The sequence below is a fragment of the Amblyraja radiata genome, chromosome 9 (assembly GCF_010909765.2).
Source record: "Amblyraja radiata isolate CabotCenter1 chromosome 9, sAmbRad1.1.pri, whole genome shotgun sequence".
NCBI classification, from domain to species: domain Eukaryota; kingdom Metazoa; phylum Chordata; class Chondrichthyes; order Rajiformes; family Rajidae; genus Amblyraja; species Amblyraja radiata.
The window spans coordinates 50,524,611-50,545,196 of record NC_045964.1 but is presented as its reverse complement, the minus strand read 5'-3'; the positions used below and the strand labels follow the sequence as shown (position 1 = coordinate 50,545,196).

Sequence of the window (20,586 nt, the reverse complement as noted above, 5' to 3'; positions counted from 1 at the left end):
ATCAGTCTACTGTATGTCATAGCATCAGCAATATGTTTAAAGATACATATTAAAGATATATATATTGACAGTTAGATCACCAAAAGCTTTTCATACCGATGGCGGTTTTCGGTTTTACTAAAATGCCTCAGCAGCAGACATTGATTGTAAAGTCTTGATTTAAACATGGACAGATACGTTTCTACATCAATATCCTGCACCTGTGTTAATTGATCTTCAGTGACCTTGATTGTGGAAACATAGTGGTATGTGATAATCATTTAAAGAAATACTTAAATCGTTTTAAGCTAACACCAGTTACTTTAACCACTACATTTGACTGAATGCTTCCTTGAAAATATATCTTAAAACATTTCAATGATTTTTCAAACTTTTTGATTTGAGGTTTATTGCAATTTCTGTAGGTCTGATGGTTGTGTTCAGATAGGATCTAAAGCATGCCATGGTCGCATGCCATCAGGAAAGTCCAAGCTGCCTCCAGTGGAATACAACTCCAACTCAGGTACTGCTACCTAAATTTATTTTCTGCTTTCAAAATTGTAAAGCAAGCCAAAAGTGCTTTTACAAATAAATGTTTAATGATTTAATTACTGTACCACTTCATTCACTTCAAGAAATACTGCAAATGATCAGAAAGCTCACATTTTATATATTCATTTGTCCACGTACACATTTCTTAGAAACCTAAGCTCTGTATTTAATCTAAGCTAATTAAGGATCAGATAAACTACTCTTGTTGCAACTTGCTGAATTTTATGCTTGAGTTCTCCCTATAAAATTGCATATGTAGAAATGGCACCCAATCTAGACTTTCCCTCTTTCTGACAGGCCGATAAAGTTACATCTGACACTTTGATGTGTATGCACATCTTTCAGTTTTTATAAATAGCTTGCATTTCACTTCTAGCCCATTTTATTTGCATCCTATCCACATGCTTTGGAGCTATCCTCATTCATCTATTTGACCTTTCTTCACAGGATCTGCATATTGTATTGACAAGAATATACTAAATGATGGTACATCATTTGGCCAGGTGGGCTGAGGAATAGTTGATGGGATTTAGTACAGAGAAATGTGAGGTGTTGCATTTTGGGATGTCCAACAAAGGCAGGATCTACACAGTGAATGGTAGGCCTCTGGAAAGTGTTGTAGAGCAGAGCGAATCTAGGAGTGCAGGTGCATGGTTCCTTGAAGGTCGAGTCGCAGGTAGAGAAGGTGGTTAAAAAGGCTTATGGCACATTGGCCTTCATCAGTCAGAGTATTGAGTTTAGAAGTTGGGAGCTCATGTTGCAGTTGTATAAGACATTGGTGAGACCGCATTTAGAGTATTGTGTTAATTCTGGGCACCATGTTATAGGATAGATATTGTCAAGCTTGAAAGGGTTCAGAGACGATTTACGAGGATGTTGCCAGGACAAGAGGGTCTGAGCTATTGGGAGAGGTTGAGTAGGCTCTATTCCTTGGAACACAGGAGGATGAGGGATGATCTAATAGAGGTGTATAAAATCATGAGAGGAATAAACGGGTAGATGCATAGAATCTCTTGCCAGAATGGGGGAATCGAGGACCAGAGGACATGGGTTCAAAGTGAAGGGAAAAAGAGATTTAATAGGAATCTGAGAGGTAACTTTTTCACACAAGGGTGGTGAGTGTATGGAACAAGTTGCCAGAGGAGGTAGTTAAGGCTGGGACTATCCCAAAGTTTAAGAAACAGTTAGACAGGTACATGGATAGGACAAGTTTGGAGGGCTATGGACCAAACGCAGGCTGGTGGGACTAGTGGAGCTGGGACATGTTGGCCGGTGTGGGCAAGTTGGGCCGAAGGGCCTGTTTCCACACTCTATAACTCCCTATGATTTTACATGATCCTCCTGTGTTTGCTTTTTCTAACTTCTTTCGGTTCTTATACTTCATTTATTTGCGCTTAATTGGCATCAAAGAGCATTTTTATCCACTGGGCTCTCAAAGCTAGTTTCCATTTGCTCTCATTACTTCTGCGGTGTTAATTTTTTACTTGTGTATGAAGGAACTGCAGATGCCAGTTGAAACCAAAGTTAGACACAAAATGCCGGAGGAACTCAGCAGGACAGGCAGCATCTCCAGCAGTTACTCCAGCATTTTATGTATATCTTTAATTTTTTACTTCATTACTAAGAGACTACAATATACTTGGTTCACACAAGCATAGCACTTTTCAAATGTTGCCATTCATAATACCATTAGTTTCAATATAATTATGGTCAGAACTGGACCTAGGGTTGAGATTTTTGATTGGAGAAAGGCTAACTTTGATGAAATGCAAAAGGATTTAAAAGGAGTGAATTGGGACATTTTGTTTTATGGGAAGGATGTAGAAGAGAAATGGAGGACATTTAAAGGGGAAATTTTAAGAGTACAGAATCTTTATGTCCCTGTTCGGTTGAAAGGAAATAGTAAAAATTGGAAAGAGCCATGGTTTTCAAGGGAAATTGGACACTTGGTTCAGAAAAAGAGAGAGATCTACAATAATTATATGCAGCATGGAGTAAATGAGGCGCTTGAGGAATATAAAGAATGTAAAAAGAATCTTAAGAAATAAATTAGAAAAGCTAAAAGAAGATATGAGGTTGCTTTGGCAAGTAAGGTGAAAGTAAATCCAAAGGGTTTCTACAGCTATATTAATAGCAAAAGGATAACGAGGGATAAAATTGGTCCATTAGAGAGACAGAGTGGACAGCTATCTGCAGAACCAAATGAGATGGGGGAGATATTGAACAATTTATTTTCTTCGGTATTCACCAAGGAGAAGGATATTGAATTATGTGAGGTAAGGGAAACAAGTAGAGTAGCTATGGAAACTGAGATTCAAAGAAAAAGAAGTACTGACACTTTTGAAAAATATAAAAGTGGATAAGTCTCCAGGTCCGGACAGGATATTCCCTAGGACATTGACGGAAGTTAGTGTAGAAATAGCAGGGGCTATGACAGAAATATTTCAAATGTCATTAGAAACGGGAATAGTGCCGGAGGATTGGCGTACTGCGCATGTTGTTCCATTGTTTAAAAAGGGTTCTAAGAGTAAACCTAGCAATTATAGACCTGTTAGTTTGACTTCAGTGGTGGGCAAATTAATGAAAAGGATACTTAGAGATAATATATATAAGCATCTGGATAAACAGGGTCTGATTAGGAACAGTCAACATGGATTTGTGCCTGGAAGGTCATGTTTGACTAATCTTCTTGAATTTTTTGAAGAGGTTACTAGGGAAATTGATGAGGGTAAAGCAGTGGATGTTGTCTATATGGACTTTAGTAAGGCCTTTGACAAGGTTCCTCATGGAAGGTTGGTTAAGAAGGTTCAATTGTTGGGTATTAATGCAGGAGTAGCAAGATGGATTCAACAGTGGCTGAATGGGAGATGCCAGAGAGTAATGGTGGATGGTTGCTTGTCAGGTTGGAGACCAGTGACTAGTGGGGTGCCACAGGGATCTGTGTTGGGTCCACTGTTGTTTGTCATGTACATCAATGATCTGGATGATGGTGTGGTAAATTGGATTAGTAAGTATGCAGATGATACTAAGATAGGTGGTGTTGTGGATAATGAAGTAGATTTCCAAAGTCTACAGAGAGATTTAGGCCATTTGGAAGAATGATCTGAAAGATGGCAGATGGAGTTTAATGCTGATAAGTGTGAGGTGCTACATCTTGGCAGGACAAATCAATGTAGGACGTACATGGTAAATGGTAGCGAATTGAGGAATGCAGTTGAACAGAGGGATCTAGGAATAACTGTGCATAGTTCCCTGAAGGTGGAATCTCATGTAGATAGGGTGGTAAAGAAAGCTTTTGGTGTGCTAGCCTTTATAAATCAGAGCATTGAGTATAGAAGTTGGGATGTAATGTTAAAATTGTACAACGCATTGGTGAGACCAATTCTGGAGTATGATGTACAATTTTGGTCGCCCAATTATAGGAAGGGTGTCAACAAAATAGAGAGAGTACAGAGGAGATTTACTAGAATGTTGCCTGGGTTTCAGCAACTAAGTTACAGAGAAAGGTTGAATAAGTTAGGTCTTTATTCTTTGGAGCGCAGAAGGTTAAGGGGGGACTTGATAGAGGTCTTTAAAATGATGAGAGGGATAGACAGAGTTGACGTGGATAAGCTTTTCCCATTGAGAGTAGGGAAGATTCAAACAAGAGGACATGACTTCAGAATTAAGGGACAGAAGTTTAGGGGTAACATGAGGGGGAACTTCTTTACTCAGAGAATGGTAGCTGTGTGGAATGAGCTTCCAGTGGAAGTGGTGGAGGCAGGTTTGATTTTATCATTTAAAAATAAATTGGATAGGTATATAGATGGGAAAGGAATGGAGGGTTATGGTCTGAGCGCAGGTAGATGGGACTTGGGGAAAATACGTGTTCGGCACGGACTAGAAGGGTCGAGATGGCCTGTTTCCGTGCTGTAATTGTTATATGGTTATATGGTTATAATGTGGGGTTGAATTGTGATTTCATGTAGATTTCAATTTATTTAGATCTTTAAGTCTTGCACATTAGAGAATTGGTATAAATGTGGCTTTTTGAAATTATTTGGTGCAAAAGCCTATTTAGTCCATTGTACTGATGACCCAAAAAAACAGTTATACTTTCAAATCTCACTCCCCAGCTTTTGGTCTGGGGTATTATACAGTACAACATTTAAATACCCTTTAAATAACAAAATGTTACTATCCCGACAATCTTCCCAGGCAGGAAGTACAGACCTACCAATATCTGGATTAAATTATTTCTCCTCAGCTCTTCTTTAATTCTTCTGATGGAAGTATTGCCAGTGGAAAGATTAGACTTGCCTACATGATTGTTACCATGTTTACCAAAGTTGTTATGGACAGATGCATCAGTCAGTGAGGCACAAGATACAGCAAATGCTGTAATCTGGTGCAACAAACAACCTGCTGGGGAAATGCCGCTGGTCAAGCAGCATATGTTAGGAGGAAGGAATTGACGACGTTTCGGGTTGAAACCTTGCATCGAGACTAAGAGGGGAGCAGGAAGATAACAAGTATTTTTTTTTAAAAGAGGGGGAGAGGCTAGGCAAGGCGGGAGCTAGTTGGTGACTGGTGGACAGAGAGGATAGCCAAGTTGGGGAGAGGGAGGGTGGAGTTGGGAGACAGACAGGTGGAGGCAGACAGAAGAAAAAAAGATGCCGGCCAGGTGAGAGGAAAGGGCACAAAACTGGGAGGTCCGGAGAAGATGGGGAGAAGAGAGGGAAGAGGAAATCACACTGGAGATGAGGGAGACCTGAAATTTTAAAAATCACTGCTCATACCAATGAATTGTAGACTACACAGGCAGAACATGAAGTGTTGTTCCTCTAGTTGTGAGATGGAGAAAGCTGAGGAATGATAGATGGAATATAAAGGGGAATTGATATGGCATACAACTGTGGCCATTCTGCAAATGCATAGAATTTGTAAGAATGGGAAAAATATTTTTCTTTTGTTGTAATAATTTGGAGTGAAAAATAGCCTTAAACGTTGCCTGTATCAATAAGTAATCTTTCCTTAAAAAAATACAGGAGCGACCTTCCATGATAGAACCACCTCTGATGTGAGTATTGTTGGACAACGCATGACTTATGGAAATGGAATGTCATATTTGGAAGAGGAGAAACAAAATGAAATGTCTCAGGTTGCCTCAAAATTGCAATCCAAAGAGCATCAAAAAAATATCAGTAATAAACCTGCAAAAGGTTAGTCTAATTATGCCACATTTTGATTCAAATAATTGTTTGGCAATTTTATCGATACTTAAATATGTCCAAGTACAGATGATACAAATATATTGATGATCAGTTTGAAGAAACCCCCCAACCCAAAACGTCTATCCATTCCCTCCACAGATGTTGCCTGACCAGCTGAGTAGCTCCAGATCTTTGTGTTTTGCTCAGGCTGCCAGCATCTGCAGATGCTTATGTCTGTATTCATATCAATATCTGGCAATTCATAATTTTAACAAATAATTAGTACAAAATAGTATTATTACATCAGTATTTGTGATAACAAAACTATTCTTAATTCATGTTGTTGCTCTTATGCATGGACATTTTGGATTATGGAAACAATAGATTTTAAAAGCAACATTGTTCAACTGTGCACATTATGTCCTTTTAACATACTAATTGTATCTCAAATTATAGGATCTACCATCAACATGCAACAAGTGGCTAATCACGAGATCAATTCGGGAAATGAACTCCATGAGGACTCTGTGGTGATAGTAGGAAAAGGTCAATACATTGAGCATTGAATTTTTTCTTGTTCCTCCTATGCCTAAGTGAAAAATCTTTCAATTCCATTCAATGTAAGTCCTTCATGGCATGAAATTGTCAGAGCTGAGCTACACTGGCTGGATTGTCATTATTTCCAAACCTTTAATACTGTGAAAATACTGTAACAATTCATTTTTCACCTGATTAATTATTTTTGTGCTGCTATTTATAGATGTAAAATTCATTTTGGTTTAATAACGTCCATTGCAATTTCCAAAATAAGGAAGTTCTTTGTAATTCTTTTGCTGCATTAGGTGTCTTTGGAGGTCCCCGGTCAGTTCCTGTAGCACACAACCAAGCTATCACCCCATCTAATGGTGGGGATGATATGTGTGACCGAAGGCCAGCAATTGATCTTCCTTCAGGAATCTATGGAAGGGCTGTACATCAGAATAGTCAAACTGATCTTGATAATGTAGAAAGTGAAAGAGAGGTAATTATTCTAAACTGATAGTTGGGAAGTGATCTTAAATGCACATTTCTGAACCATTCTCAGTTCAGATATAATGCTGTGCTAATTTAGTTCAAATGTTCCCTCACTACGCTGGCATGACTTATTTTAAGACCAAATTAATTGCTTGTGAGCCTTGCTATTTTTAATTAATTTCTAGTCAAATCTTTAATAATAATTTAATAATGTATAAGCATGCCTGGAAGGGACTAATTTATTTTTAAACATGTTATAGTTGATGAAATTATACATTACCATGAAATGATACAGCTTTACCATGAAATGATACAACTTTATCCAGTGTTTAAAAAATGCAAATCCCAAGATTTGGAAATTATATTCTTTCTGGTAATCTTTCCAACTAGTTTTATGTTAACATATCTGCGGATGTTAACAAATATATCACAATACATCAAATTGAGCTAGATTTTGCTGTCAATCTAATGCACGTGCTAATGGCACTAACCATTATTTATGATTCGGTAACTTCAGTTGAGGGGACAGATGCATTCATGATTGAACACAGAAATTTAAAAGTTGCTTTCCCAGGTGCTTCACTAAAAATGTATCAGAAAAGGAATCATGCTGTCGGCCACAAAATAGATTTGCATTAAATGGTAGGCTTGATATAGATGATTGAATGATACAAGGTTAACCATAGAAATATTTATTTGAATATAATCATTTGAAATCTAAACACTCAGTTGTGGTGTAAAACGTTTTAAATTTGTCCATCAAAATAGAAGGAGTAGGAACAGGAGTAGACCATTTGGCCTCTGGAGCCTACTCTCCCATTAAGAAAGATCAAAGTTGGTCTTCCAATTTGCATACCACTTTTCTCCCCGATTCCCACTTCCTTTCTCATTTATTGTCCAGAAATCTATCAGTGTATTAAATACATTTAGAGTCTCCATAACCCACTGGGGTAGAGTACTCCAAAGATTCAAGTGAAAAATAAGTGAGAAATAATTTTCACTTTTCAACCCGGAATGGCCTCTCCCTTATTCCAGAACACTATTTCTAGACTTCTTTACAAGGGGAAATATCCTACTTGCACTTACCCAGTTGAGTCCTTACTTCCCACTTTTATCCAGTCTTTTTCTCTCCAAGCCTTTCTATATTACTGAACATGAAACTAAACACAACTGCTAGACGCCAGTTTACATTTTATTTTATTTCTTATACTGTTTGTTTTGCATCTTTTAGTTTAATTGGTTAAAAACATAAAGTTGCTTGCACAGTTTTCGAGAGTCCTGATTGCTCTATACATTCTCTCATTATTGGTGACTTGCCAAATAAAAAATAAAGGCCTACATGTTCAAGGATTAAGGTTAAGGTTAGTGGGTGTAAAATCTCCTGCTGTAGCAAGTCACAATTATTAGTTACATTTAATATTCTGAATCAATTTCTATAGTAAAGACAGTCACTTCTTGCAGATAAAATATTTATCAACTCAATTATCATGGATAATGGGTTTCAGTTAAGTAAATGTAATTTTTGTTAAATATGTATACTTGCATAAAACACTAACATAATAGTTATAGAACTGCTCCTTTCATAGGGCATAAATAATCTAAATGCACTATTTTAAGAAATATGAGTCCCATTCTATCTCTCTCTACCTTCCCACCCACTCCACCCCACAATATCCAGGAACATTTAATCCAGCATTGCAATACCATATCACTTTACCAAATTTGCCATGATCACTTTGCGCTCTAGTTTCAATTTTCCTGCTGTTTTTATACCACATTGATGAAACTTTTTTTTTAACTACTTAAGATTTCTCTAAATTACTCTGAGAGTACCTTTGGGTGTACAGGTTATTGTACTATTGCATGTTTTTGTCTTCAAAAGATCTCCATGTCAAAATCAGCTCGGAATAAAATGAAGCAAAGGAAACAGGCAGGTGCTCAACAGTGTCAAGCAGAAGAACAAAAAAAACATAATTCCAAAGATCCTGTAAAAAGGGAAGAAGGATTACATGAAAGATTAAGGCCTACAGATCCAGACAAAGCTGGAACTGAAAGTAAGATTGCTATGCCAGTCAACTACTGTTGTTTTTGTCATCAACCAATTTTTCTGTATTCTTATCAAAGTGTATTCAATTATTTCAATAATCTTCAGGCAATTCCTTGTTCTACACTAGCTTGTTTATTGAGATTTTAGTTATGTATTGTGACCAATCGAAAGAAAGGGGAAAGTCGATAATAATACATTTTGTTGCTCCGAAACTTCGTTAGCATGGCAGAGTGATTCGAAAGCGGTGTAATAATGGTGATGATGACTTTTTGATGAGAGGAGTAGTTGTAAATTGGACATTGATTGCACGCTTATGTCATTGTGTATTATTGCAAAGCTGATATATATAGAGGAATATTTGTAAGTTTTTAAATTCAAAGAATTTCTCATCAGATTTTTAACCAGATAGCTTTTATCTTTTTAATTTAGGGTTGGATATTGGTGGTGAAGTTTTCCTTACATTGAAAACTGATTCTTCACCTGTGGAAGTATCCACTCCAAATCCTTCACAATTCAAACATTGCAGCAGTGTGAAGAAAAGTCAAGTTTCCTGCTCACCAAATTCTGGTAAGTAGATGTTCAATCTAAAGGTTATAATCTAGAGGTAATTGCGTTGGGGGACCAGGCCTCTCCTGTGTGACAAGGAACACAGGTTTAGTAAGTCAATAAAAGCAAAACAATTATGACTTTCATACTTGAGCAAAACACAAGTTCTGGAGGGATAGATGATCTATTCCCTCCACAGATGCTGTCTGACTCGCTGAGGTACTCCAACAATTTGTATTTTTCTCAAGCTTTTAGCATCTGCACTTCCATGTGTTTCTACTTTCAAACTTGTAATTTTCTTAAACTGGCGGCATGAATATACAAAATATTGTCTTGGTGATGAGTTTCCCTTCCATTGAATGCCACTGCATGTTTTAATTCAATAATCGCATGTGTTGTCACATCAATCTCTCAATTTCTAAATTCTACCCAAGTTGTAAGATGAACCTCACTGAGTTGCAGATAATCCCGACAAGAAAGTGGAAAAGGATGTCCATTCATATCTGGGGGATTGGGGGGGGGGGGACTGTTAAATTATTCATTTATTTGGGGGCATCTGGGCCTCGTTGGTAGCAATTACATTTGTTTTCCATCTCTAATTGAGTTGGTATTATGTTATGATCAGCTTTTTTGAAAAACCTGGTGAGGGAGTTTAAGATATAGACAATATGAAGAGATGGAGGTATCTTTCCAAGTCAGTACAGTGTACAATTTGTAGTTTATATAATGCGGTCATTTTGTGCTAATGATGGAGGAAATTAATGTTTAAAATGGTGAATAAGGCAATAGTCAAGTAGGAAGTTTTGGCATGAATGATGTGGACCTCTTAGAAACATAGAAAATAGGTGCAGGAGTAGGCCATTCGGCCCCATCGAGCCTCCACCGCCATTCAATATGATCATGGCTGATCATCCAACTCAGTATCCTGTACCTGCCTTCTCTCCGTACCCCCTGATCCCTTTAGCCACAAAGGCCACATCTAACTCCATCTTAAATATAGCCAATTAACTGGCCTCAACTACCTTCTGTGGCAGAGAATTCCAGAGATTCACCACTCTCTGTGTGAAAAATGTTTTCCTCGTCTCGGTCCTAAAAGATTTCCCCCTTATCCTTAAACTGTGACCCCTTGTTCTGGTCTTCCCCAACATCGGGAACAATCTTCCGGCACCTAGCCTGTCCAACCCCTTAAGAATTTTGTAAGTTTCTGTAAGAACCCCCCTCAATCTTCTAAATTCTAGCGAGTACAAGCTGAGTCTATCCAGTCTTTCTTCATATGAAAGTCCTGACATCCCAGGAATCAGTCTGGTGAACCTTCTCTGTACTCCCTCTATGGCAAGAATGTCTTGAATTTTGTTGGAGCTTTGCTTAAACAGGCACATTGATCTTGAGGTCCAAGTCCATAGCTCCTTGAAAGTGGCTACACAAGTAGATAGTGGTAAAAAAGACCTATGTTATGCTTCATAGATCAGGGGTTTGGGTATAAGAATCAGGAAGTCATGTAGCAGCTTTATAGGACTTTGATTATGCTGAATTTGGAGTATTGCGTGCAGTTCTGAGAAGGATGTGGAGACTTTGGAGAGGGTGCAGAAGAGATTGGTCAGAATGCTGCCTTGATAAGCATGTGGTATGCAGGGAATGGGAGGATAATGATCTGCAGATAGAGGAGATTAGTTTATCTTAACATCATGTTAACAGATGGCGCAATGGCTAAGTGTTCGGATGGCAACCGGAAGGTAGCCGGTTCGAATCCCGCTTGGAGTGCATACTGTCGTTGTGTCCTTGGGCAAGACACTTCACCCACCTTTGCCTGTGTGTGAATGTGTGTGAGTGATTGGTGGTGGTCGGAGGGGCCGTAGGCGCAGATTAGCAGCCACGCTTCCGTCAGTCTGCCCCAGGGCAGCTGTGGCTACAGAAGTAGCTCACCACCACCGAGTGTGACTGAGGAGTGTATGAATAATGCGGTGTAAAGCGCTTTGAGTATTCTAGAAAGGCGCTATATAAATCCCATCCATTATTATTATTATGTTCAGAATGGACATTGTGGATCGAAGGACCTGTTCCTGCTCCATGGTTTTACGGAGAGTATTCTAACATTCTTGACGTGTAGATAGTGTTAAGGCATTGAATGGTCTGGAGGTAAGTATTCACTGCAAGATATTCAGTCTCTGACCTGTGCTTGTGCCACAGTATATGTGTGATGGTTCCAGACGATTTTCTGATCAGTGGTGACTCTACGATGTTGATGGTAGTGATGCCATTGAATGTCACCCCTCCCCTTTGCAGCAACTTAAAACATGTTTGATTTCTAACATTCAGTCCTAATGAAAAGTTATATATTTTTGGAAAAATTAATAGATATATAGATAGATATTATCGTTGAAAACATTAGCGACGCAGTGGTGCTGGTTTCCGACGGGCACGGTGACGGACGCACCACACATCTCTGTCCTCCATGCAGCTGGCAAGCTCCTCTCTTGTCTCTACACATGCGTCTTCCATCAACGTCTTCAGCATCGTCTTGATTGGCCGTCCCGGGTCACGTCTTTTAAAGTTTTAAATTAAAGTCAATATAAAACGTATCTAACTTGGACAGTAGAAAATGGGAGGGACAGTTAACTATCTTTTAATGTAACTTAAACTCTTAAGGTAATTTGACAGCACGTTTGATTATTTTGTGAAAATAAAAAAAATGCTGATGTTGGAAACAAAAACAAAAAACAAAAAAGAGCTTAACATCTGTAGTCGGAAATTTACGAGAGAGTATTCTGAGGGATAGGATATTCAGGCATTTGGATGGACAAGGGCTGTTTAGGGATAGTCCGCATGGTTTTGTACGTGGGAGGTCGTGTCTCACAAATCTGTTTTTTGAAGACGTGACCATAAAGGTACATGAGGGCAGAGCTGTAGATGTATATATGGACTTCTATGCAAAGCATTCTCTGGAAGGTGAGATCGCGTGGGATCCAAGGAGAAAGCTGAATGGATAGAAAATTGGCTTCATGGAAGGAAGCAGAGGATGATGGTGGAAGGTTACTTCGCAAACTGGAGGCTTGTGACCAGTGGTGTGCCTCAGGGTTCGGCGCTGGGCCTGTTACTGTTTGTTAGCTATATCAATGATTTGGATGAAAACATACCTGGCTAGATTAACAAGTTTACTGATGAAACAAAAGTGGGTGGTTTTGCAGATAGTGAAGATGGTGTGAAAAATCGCAGCAGGATCTTGATCGATTGGCCAGATGGGCTGAGGAATGGTTGATGAAATTTATTATAGAGAAATGTGAGGTGTTGCATTTTGGGAAGTCTAACATGAGCAGAACCTGCACAGTGAATGGTCAGACTCTGGTGGGGAGTGTCGTCGAGCAGAGGGATCTAGGACCACTGCCTTCTGTGGCAGAAAATTCCACAGATTCACAACTATCTGGGTGAAGAAGTTTCTCCTCATCTCAGTCCTAAATAGCCTACCCCTTATTCTTAAACTGTGACCGCTAGTTCTAGACTCCCAACATGGGGAACATTTTTCCTGCATCTAGCCTGTCCAATCCAATTGAGAGTTAGATTTAGATCTTAAGGCTAAAGAAATCAAGGGATAAGGGAAAAAAGCAGGAAATTCTGATTTTAGATGATCAGCCAAAATCATATTGAATGGCGGTGCTGGCTCGAAGGGCCGAATGGCCTACTCCTGCACCTATTTTTCAATGTTTCGATGTTTCTATGAGTGCATGGTTCCTTGAAGGTGGAGTCTCAGGTAGATCAGGTGGTCAAAATGGCTTTTGGCACATTGCCCTTCATCAGTCAGAGAATGGAGTATAGAGTTTAGAAGTCGTGTTACAGTTGTATAAGACGTTGGTGAGGCCATATTTAGAGTATTGTGTTCAGTTCAAGGTTATAAGACATAATGTTGTCAAACTGGAAAGGCTACAGAGAAGATTTACGAGGATGTTGCCAGGACTGTAGGGTCTAAGCTATATGGAGAGGTTGAGCAGGCTGAGAATCTATTCCTTGGAGTACAGGAGGATGAGAGGTAATCTTATAGAGGTGTATAAAATCATGAGAGGAATAGATCGGGTAGATGCAGTCTCTTGCCCAGCAGGTGAATTGAGAACCAGAGGACAGAGGTTTAAGGTAAAGGGGAAAAGATTTAATAGGAATCAGAGGGGTAACGCTTTCACACAAAGTATGGCACAAACTGCCAGAGGAGGTAGTTGAGGCTCGGACTATCCCAGTCTTTTAAGAAACAGACAGGTACATGGATAGGACAGGTTTAGAGTAATATGGACCAAACGCAGGCAGGTGTAGCTGGGATATGTTGACCGGTGTGGGCAAGTTGGGCCCAAGGACCTGTTTTCACGCTGTATCACTCTATGACTGACTCTAAATGCTTGAAAAGCTTAACGTATCAGGCAATGTGTGGAAAAATGAACAGAATTAAATTTTCAGGTCATGGATCTCTTGCTGGGCTGGGAAATAAAGGAAATAAGTCAGCTTTACACTGCATTGAGGAGGGGGAGAGAAGGGCAAAGCAAATATCACTTTGGAATAATTCCAGGATTGTCATTGGGAGAAGCTGTAAATGAACAATCTAAAACTGCTGTCTGGCCTTTGTCCAACCACCTGCCAATCAAAAACCCTCTTGCCTGTATCCACCTACCACTTGCCAGTCTTTGTCTGGCCACCACCTCTCTTCCTATGTTCTCCAGAGATGCTGATTGACCTTTTGAGTTACTCCAGCACTCTTTTTCATTTTCTGTAGATGCTGCCTGATCTGGGAGTATTTTCAACATAGCCTGATTTTGTTTAATTAAAAATGTTACTCCCCTAAATTATTTCAAATATGAAGTAAAGAGGTTTTTTTTAATGATATTTAGAATTTGTACAAATGTGTCTACTGGAGATTAAGTCAGAATATAATTTAATAAAGTAATCCAAAACGTTCTCTCCTTCATAGGAAGAGGGAACTCTCCAGGTTGTAGAATATCACAGAGAGATCAAACACATTCACTTTTGCCAAGTTCAGAGCTTACAGATCCATGGGAAGCAAGACCTTTCTCCAAACCAGACTTGGCACTATCAGAAGCTCTGAAACTCGTATCCGATGAAGATTGGTATGTATTCTTTTTTCTTTGGTTTTGGATATTCTGCATTACAGTTGAAAGATGATCTGCATCAGAATAATTACTAAAGGGAATAAATGCTGCAACTTTTTTTGTTGGTCAGACTCTTAATGTGATACTGGTTTTAGTGTTAATCACATAACCTCAAGTCATTTTTGGAATGGGTGCATTGCGGATCTTCCAAAATAATATCTGGCTTTACAATGGTAATGTTAGGAGCAGAAGTTACCTATATTTGGTGCCTGTTCCTGAAAGTTTAACTATCTTGATTAGATAAATCAACCGAAGGTAAAATTTTCATGTTCTGTAATACAGCTGGTTTATGAAAATCTAATATTGGATGTATGAAACTAATCTTAGCTATGAAAGTAGTCTGTCAAGTAAATTTACTTCCTTCAGTTTCACACAAAATAACGTTGATTTATCTTAAAATTTAGTACATTAATTTTACTTAACAGATATGCTGTGCTATGTTTGTTATTTCAAATGCTGCATTGGTACAGCTTGCATGAAAATACACTTTTTCTTATTAAGATTTAAAAACAATTTTGCCCTCCTTTGGGGACTGTTCTAATAGTTTAACCAATGATATGCATTCTAGTTGTTCCACATGAAATAAACCTTCGATTGTAATCATGTATTGTCATTTCGCTGACTGGTTAACACACAACAAAAGCTTTTCACTGTATCTTGGTACACGTGACACTAAACTAAACTGTCTAAGAATTGGCAGGGAATCTGTTTAATCAAGGTTCTGATAAAAATCAAATATGAACTGGAAAAAAAAATCACAGGCATCCCTCCACTCTCATTTACCACCCCTGAACAGATTCTCCCCTTTTTTTATAGACAACATAGTCAAGTTCCAACCTTATAGCATATCACCCCACTATGAATAAATGCAATTGTGCTGGTGATGAGTAACATTTTGACTTATTTGATGGATTCTAATTCACTTTTGTATGTCTTCACAGGGAGAAAAAAATTGAAGGCATCAATTGTATTCGATGTTTGTCTGCATACCACTCGGATGTGTTAACAACAAGATTGCATGAAGCAGTCTTTGCTGTTGTTCAAGAGGTTGTTATATTATGCTTTTCTTCTGAGAATTTTCTTCTCTGTGGAATTAAAACAACATATATTAAAATATATTTCAGGGCTCGAAATTAACGGTTGCCCGGGTGCCAATGGCAACATACTGTCCCGTCGGGCAACCTAAAAGCCATGCCATTTTGCCTGGCTTGGCAAGCACCCGGGATACCTATCATTTAATTCTAAGCGGGCCCCCTCACTGTCACTCTCTATCTCCGCCCGTCATTCGCGTCCGGGTCTCGGTTCTCCTCTCTCGGCTCTCCTCTCTCGGCTCCCGGCTCCCGACTGCCACGGCCTGCACGTGTGGGTGAAGGCTATTCCATGCTTTAATTGTGCGGGGAAACTCCATGGAGCAGCCAGCATCTCTGGATAGCAGAAATTGGGTGATGTTTCGGGTAGGGACCCTTCTTTAGATTTCCTCTGGTTTTAGTGTATTTAGTTTAATTTAAAGATACAGCGTGGAAACAGGCTCTTCGGCCCACAGAGTCCACGCCGACCACCGATCACCCGTACACTAGTTCTATCCCACACATTAGCGACATGTCAAGAGTGTTTTATTCTCTCACGTACCAGTTAAAACAATGAAATCCTTACTTGCAGCAGCACAACAGAATATGTAAACATAGTACTCAGTAAATAATGTTATAAACAAGAAAACAAAATTCCATACAGACGGCACCCATATTCAGGATCAATTCCGGGTCTTTGGCACTTTTAGGCAGCAGCTTTATGGTCAATGTACTGCCCCATAGTCTTGAACTGAATTAAAACATACAATAGCTGTAAAGGGGGACATAGCGTCACTTAGAGATTTAAGACTGAAAATGGATAGTTTCTTTTTTGTTAGTAACCAAAATTATCAACGTATGATTTTGTGTGTGTTGGAAAATAAAATATAGTGGCACAGCTGGTGGACTTGCTGCCTCACACGCCAGAGATCTGTGTTCGATCCTGTTCTCAGGCACTGTCTGTGTTGAATTTGCTCCTTCTCCCTGCAAGCATGTGGGTTTCCTCCCACAACCCAAAGATGCCTTGGCTTTGTAGGTTAACTTGTCTCTGTAAAATTGGCCCTAATGTGTAGGGAGTGGGTGAGGAAAGTGGGATAACAGAACTGGTGTGAATGGGTAGACAAAAAATGCTGGAGAAACTCAGCAGGTGAGGCAGCATCTATGGAGCGAAGGAAATAGGCGACATTTCGGGTCGAGACCCTTCTTCAGACTAATGGGAGGGTGCGGGGAGCGGGGGGGTGGTGGGGGGGGGGGGGGGCGGGAAGAAGAAAGGAAGAGGCGGAGACAGTGGGCTGAGGGAGACCTGGGAAGCGGAGGAGAAAGCAGGGACTACCTGAAATTGGAGATCAATGTTCATACAGCTGGGGTGTAAACTGCCCAAGCGAAATATGAGGTGCTGCTCCTCCAATTTACGGTGGTCTCACTCTGGCCATGGAGGAGGCCCAGGACAGAAAGGTTGGCTTCGGAATGGGAGGGGGAGTTCAAGTGCTGAGCCACCGGGAGATCAGGTTGGTTATTGCGAACCGAGCGGAGGTGTTGGGCGAAGCGATCGCCAAGTCTACGCTTGGTCTCACCGATGTAGGGTTGCTGACACCTTGAGCAGCGGATAAAATAGATGAGGTTGGAGGAGGTGCAGGTGAACCTCTGCCGCACCTGGAAAGACTGCTTGGGTCCTTGAATGGAGTCAAGGGGGGAGGTAAAGCGACAAGTGTAGCATTTCCTGCAGTTGCCAGGGAAAGTGCCAGGAGAGGGTGGGAAGGGACAAATTGACCAGGGAGTTACGGAGGGAGCGGTCTCTGCAGAAAGCCGACGGGGAAGGAGATGGGAAGATGTGGCCAGTGGTGGGATCCCGTTGTTAGACAAAGCTGGAGAAAATCAGTGGGTGAGGTAGCATTTATGGAGCGACGGAATAGGCGACGTTTCGGGTTGAGACCCTTCTTCAGACTGATGTCGGGAGGGGTGGGGGGGGCGGGGGAAAAAAAGGAAGAGACGGAGACAGTAGGCTGTGGGAGAACTAGGAAAGAGGGAGAAAGCAAGGACTACCTGAAATTGGAGAAGCCAATGTTCATACCGCTGGGATGTAAACTACCCAAGCAAAATATGAGGTGCTGTTCCTCCAATTTGCGGTGGCCCTCACTCTGCCCTTGTAGGAGGCCCAGGACAGAAAGGTCGGATTCATAATGGGAGGAGGAGTTGAAATGCTGAGCCACCGGGAGATCAGGTTGGTTATTGCAAACTGAGTGGAGGTGTTGCGCGAAGCCATCGCCAAGCCTGCGCTTGGTCTCACCGAGGTTCATCATGCGCTGAATAATCCAACCAGATTTTTGTTTGGAAGTGGAAAGAGATAATAGAAATTGCATTCATTGCAAAGTGTAAAAAGAGATGAGATACTGTATTGTAATTTTGCTGCATGTCATTGTGGTATATATCATGTCTTGATTGGTGAATATGTTTAGTTTGCGACTTTATTTGAAGCAGAAATATGTGAATGCTTCATTGACCATAATTCCAACTGGTAACTACGCACTTCGTCCGAGCACATTATCGCACGTGTCATGCAAGCCGTCTTAAATGACCACCTAAACTGTCATTAGGCAACCTAAAAAGCTGCCGAGATTGCCCGGCTGGCAACAGGGAAAAAAAGCCCTGATATTTTATATATACAATCAGTATCCAAATTGGAGCTGCAGTCTGTAAAATGGATAATAACCACGATGTATTACATTGTTTAAATTCTAATGCGACAAACTTAATTAATTTAATTGAAGCCAATCTTTTTGTTTTGAGTTGGAAAATGTGTTGGGGTTTAGGAAAGGAACTGGGATAATGGTTTTGAAATTTGATTGGCAGAATATTGGAAGTATTCTGGCACCTGAACTGTCACCATATTTTCCATGACCTTACTGGAATATGCAGGTGAGACTAAGTTAGCAATCAAAATAGGTGTGCAACAAGGAGCTGGCATTGCAAAAGAAATGGAATGTTTGAATAATAACGATGATTAACAGAGTTCAAAACCTGCACTGGCAAGGTAATCCACTTGGAATTTATTCTTAAATGATGAAAGTATAGGACTCCAGAAGAACATTAAAATTTGTAAATATAATTCATAAATCATTGAAAGTAGATTGACATGAACATCAATTGAAAAAAGTTAATGGGGTTAATCTTTAGAGAGTTTACTGAAGAGACGAAATGCTGCAACTTTTTTTGATGGTCAGACTCTTTATGCGATTCTGGTTTTAGTGTTAATCACTTAACCTCAAGAAGTCGTTTTTGGAATGAGTACATTGCGGATCTTCCAAAATAATATCTGGCTATACAATGGTAATGTTAGGAGCAGAAGTTACCTTTATTTGGTGCCTGTTCCTGAAAGTTTAAATATCTTGATTAGATAAATCAACCGATAGTAAATGTGTTTGGTACAACCAGTCCCTGGGTTACATATGCCTGGTTCTAGAACGCAGCCGCCCGACTCATCACCCACACCAAATCCTGGCATCACATCACTCCAGTCTTCAAACAACTTCACTGGCTTCCCATCTCCCACCGGATCACCTACAAAATCCTGATCCTCACCTACAAAGCCCTCCACCATCTGCCCCCCCCATATCTCACTGACCTCCTCTCCCCCTACCAACCCTCATGGTCCCTCAGATCCACATCAGCCGGTCTCCTCTCCATCCACAAGTCCAACCTCCGCAGTTTTGGGGACAGAGCCTTCTCCAGGGCAGCTCCCAGGCTCTGGAACTCCCTCCCCCAACTGATCCGCAATTCCGTGTCCCTCACCTTCTTCCAGTCCCGCCTCAAGACCCATCTCTTCACCTCTGCCTATCCTTAGCCCCACGTCCCCCTCCCTTTTCATCTGTGCATTAATTGCCTCATATTGTGTTTTGAATTGTATTCTGTCTTTACTTTGTGTACTAGTCATGTCTCTATTTATTTCATTCCCCTTACATGTTTTTCCTCTACCTGCTAAATTTTTGTAAGGTGTCCTTGAGACTCTTGAAAGGCGCCCATAAATAAAATGTATTATTATTATTATTATTATTATTATTATTACATATGGGTTCAGTTCCTGAGAACTCTGTCAGAAACATCGTTTTCTGCAGCTACCCATTTCATTCTTTTATTTCCTTGATTAATCACCCTAATCACCAAAATTTAATGAATTATATCCTTTCATTAATGAATATCATTAAAACATTATTATTACTAGATTGAAAAATGCTTTAAAAATATATGGGAGAATTTGCATAAAGGTGAATTTTCATAATCCAGGGAGTACCCTATATAGATTTGACTTGATAGTCAGGATGTACATTGAGGCATGTTGATGTCAGACCATTTAACATGTGAGTGGTTGAACAACAAGATTGTTTATTATCCACCAATCCACAACCAAAGGTATGGTTGCAGTTTATGTTTGATAAAGTTATGTAGGAATATGGAAAAAAAACATGGGTAAGTAGCATTGAAACAGGAAAGAAGATGGAACCGAAAGAGGATAGAGGCAGAACCAACCCCTGTTCCTTTAATCAGATGAATCTAATGGGCCTGTCACACTTAGGCAACTATTTAGGCGACTGCAGGAGACTATGCGGTCGCCACATGTTTGCGGTTGGTTGCCGGGTAGTCGCGTTCATGGTCGAGAGGAGTTCCCGCATACTGGTCGCCGCGAATTTTTCAACATGTTGAAAAATTAGCGGCAACCAGAATGAAGCCGCCATGGAAAGTAGCGAGAATTCTTGTGCCGTAGGAGGGTCGCCAGGAAGTCCTAGTGGGTTGCCAGCAGGTCGTAGGTTCTCGTAGGTTGTAGTCGGTGCTGACCGGTGAATTTCATTGGCTCATTGGGGAAAAAAACGTAAGCTGTAGTTTTCAGAACCAAGGATAACCAACCGACCGGTAATGTTAATGTCGCCTGAAAAATCGCCTAAGTGGGACAGCCCCATTATACTTAAACAGTGTGTAGCAATTGTTTTACAGGTGAAATGGAATCACAAAAATATGAATAGTGCTAGTATTAGACACAAAATTCCTCACTG

The 20,586-nt window shown here is 40.1% G+C and overlaps 1 protein-coding gene across 1 annotated transcript in view; it reads left to right on the top strand.

Moving 5' to 3' along the window:
- togaram1 (TOG array regulator of axonemal microtubules 1) overlaps positions 1–20,586 on the top strand; it is a 109,329-nt gene that overhangs the window by 63,472 nt on the left and 25,271 nt on the right. The window contains exons 7-14 of the mRNA XM_033027355.1: positions 405–502; positions 5,559–5,732; positions 6,180–6,269; positions 6,566–6,744; positions 8,620–8,791; positions 9,214–9,351; positions 14,276–14,432; positions 15,416–15,521. Coding sequence (XP_032883246.1) covers positions 405–502; positions 5,559–5,732; positions 6,180–6,269; positions 6,566–6,744; positions 8,620–8,791; positions 9,214–9,351; positions 14,276–14,432; positions 15,416–15,521 — 1,114 coding nt within the window. The remainder of the gene's footprint in view (positions 1–404; positions 503–5,558; positions 5,733–6,179; positions 6,270–6,565; positions 6,745–8,619; positions 8,792–9,213; positions 9,352–14,275; positions 14,433–15,415; positions 15,522–20,586) is intronic.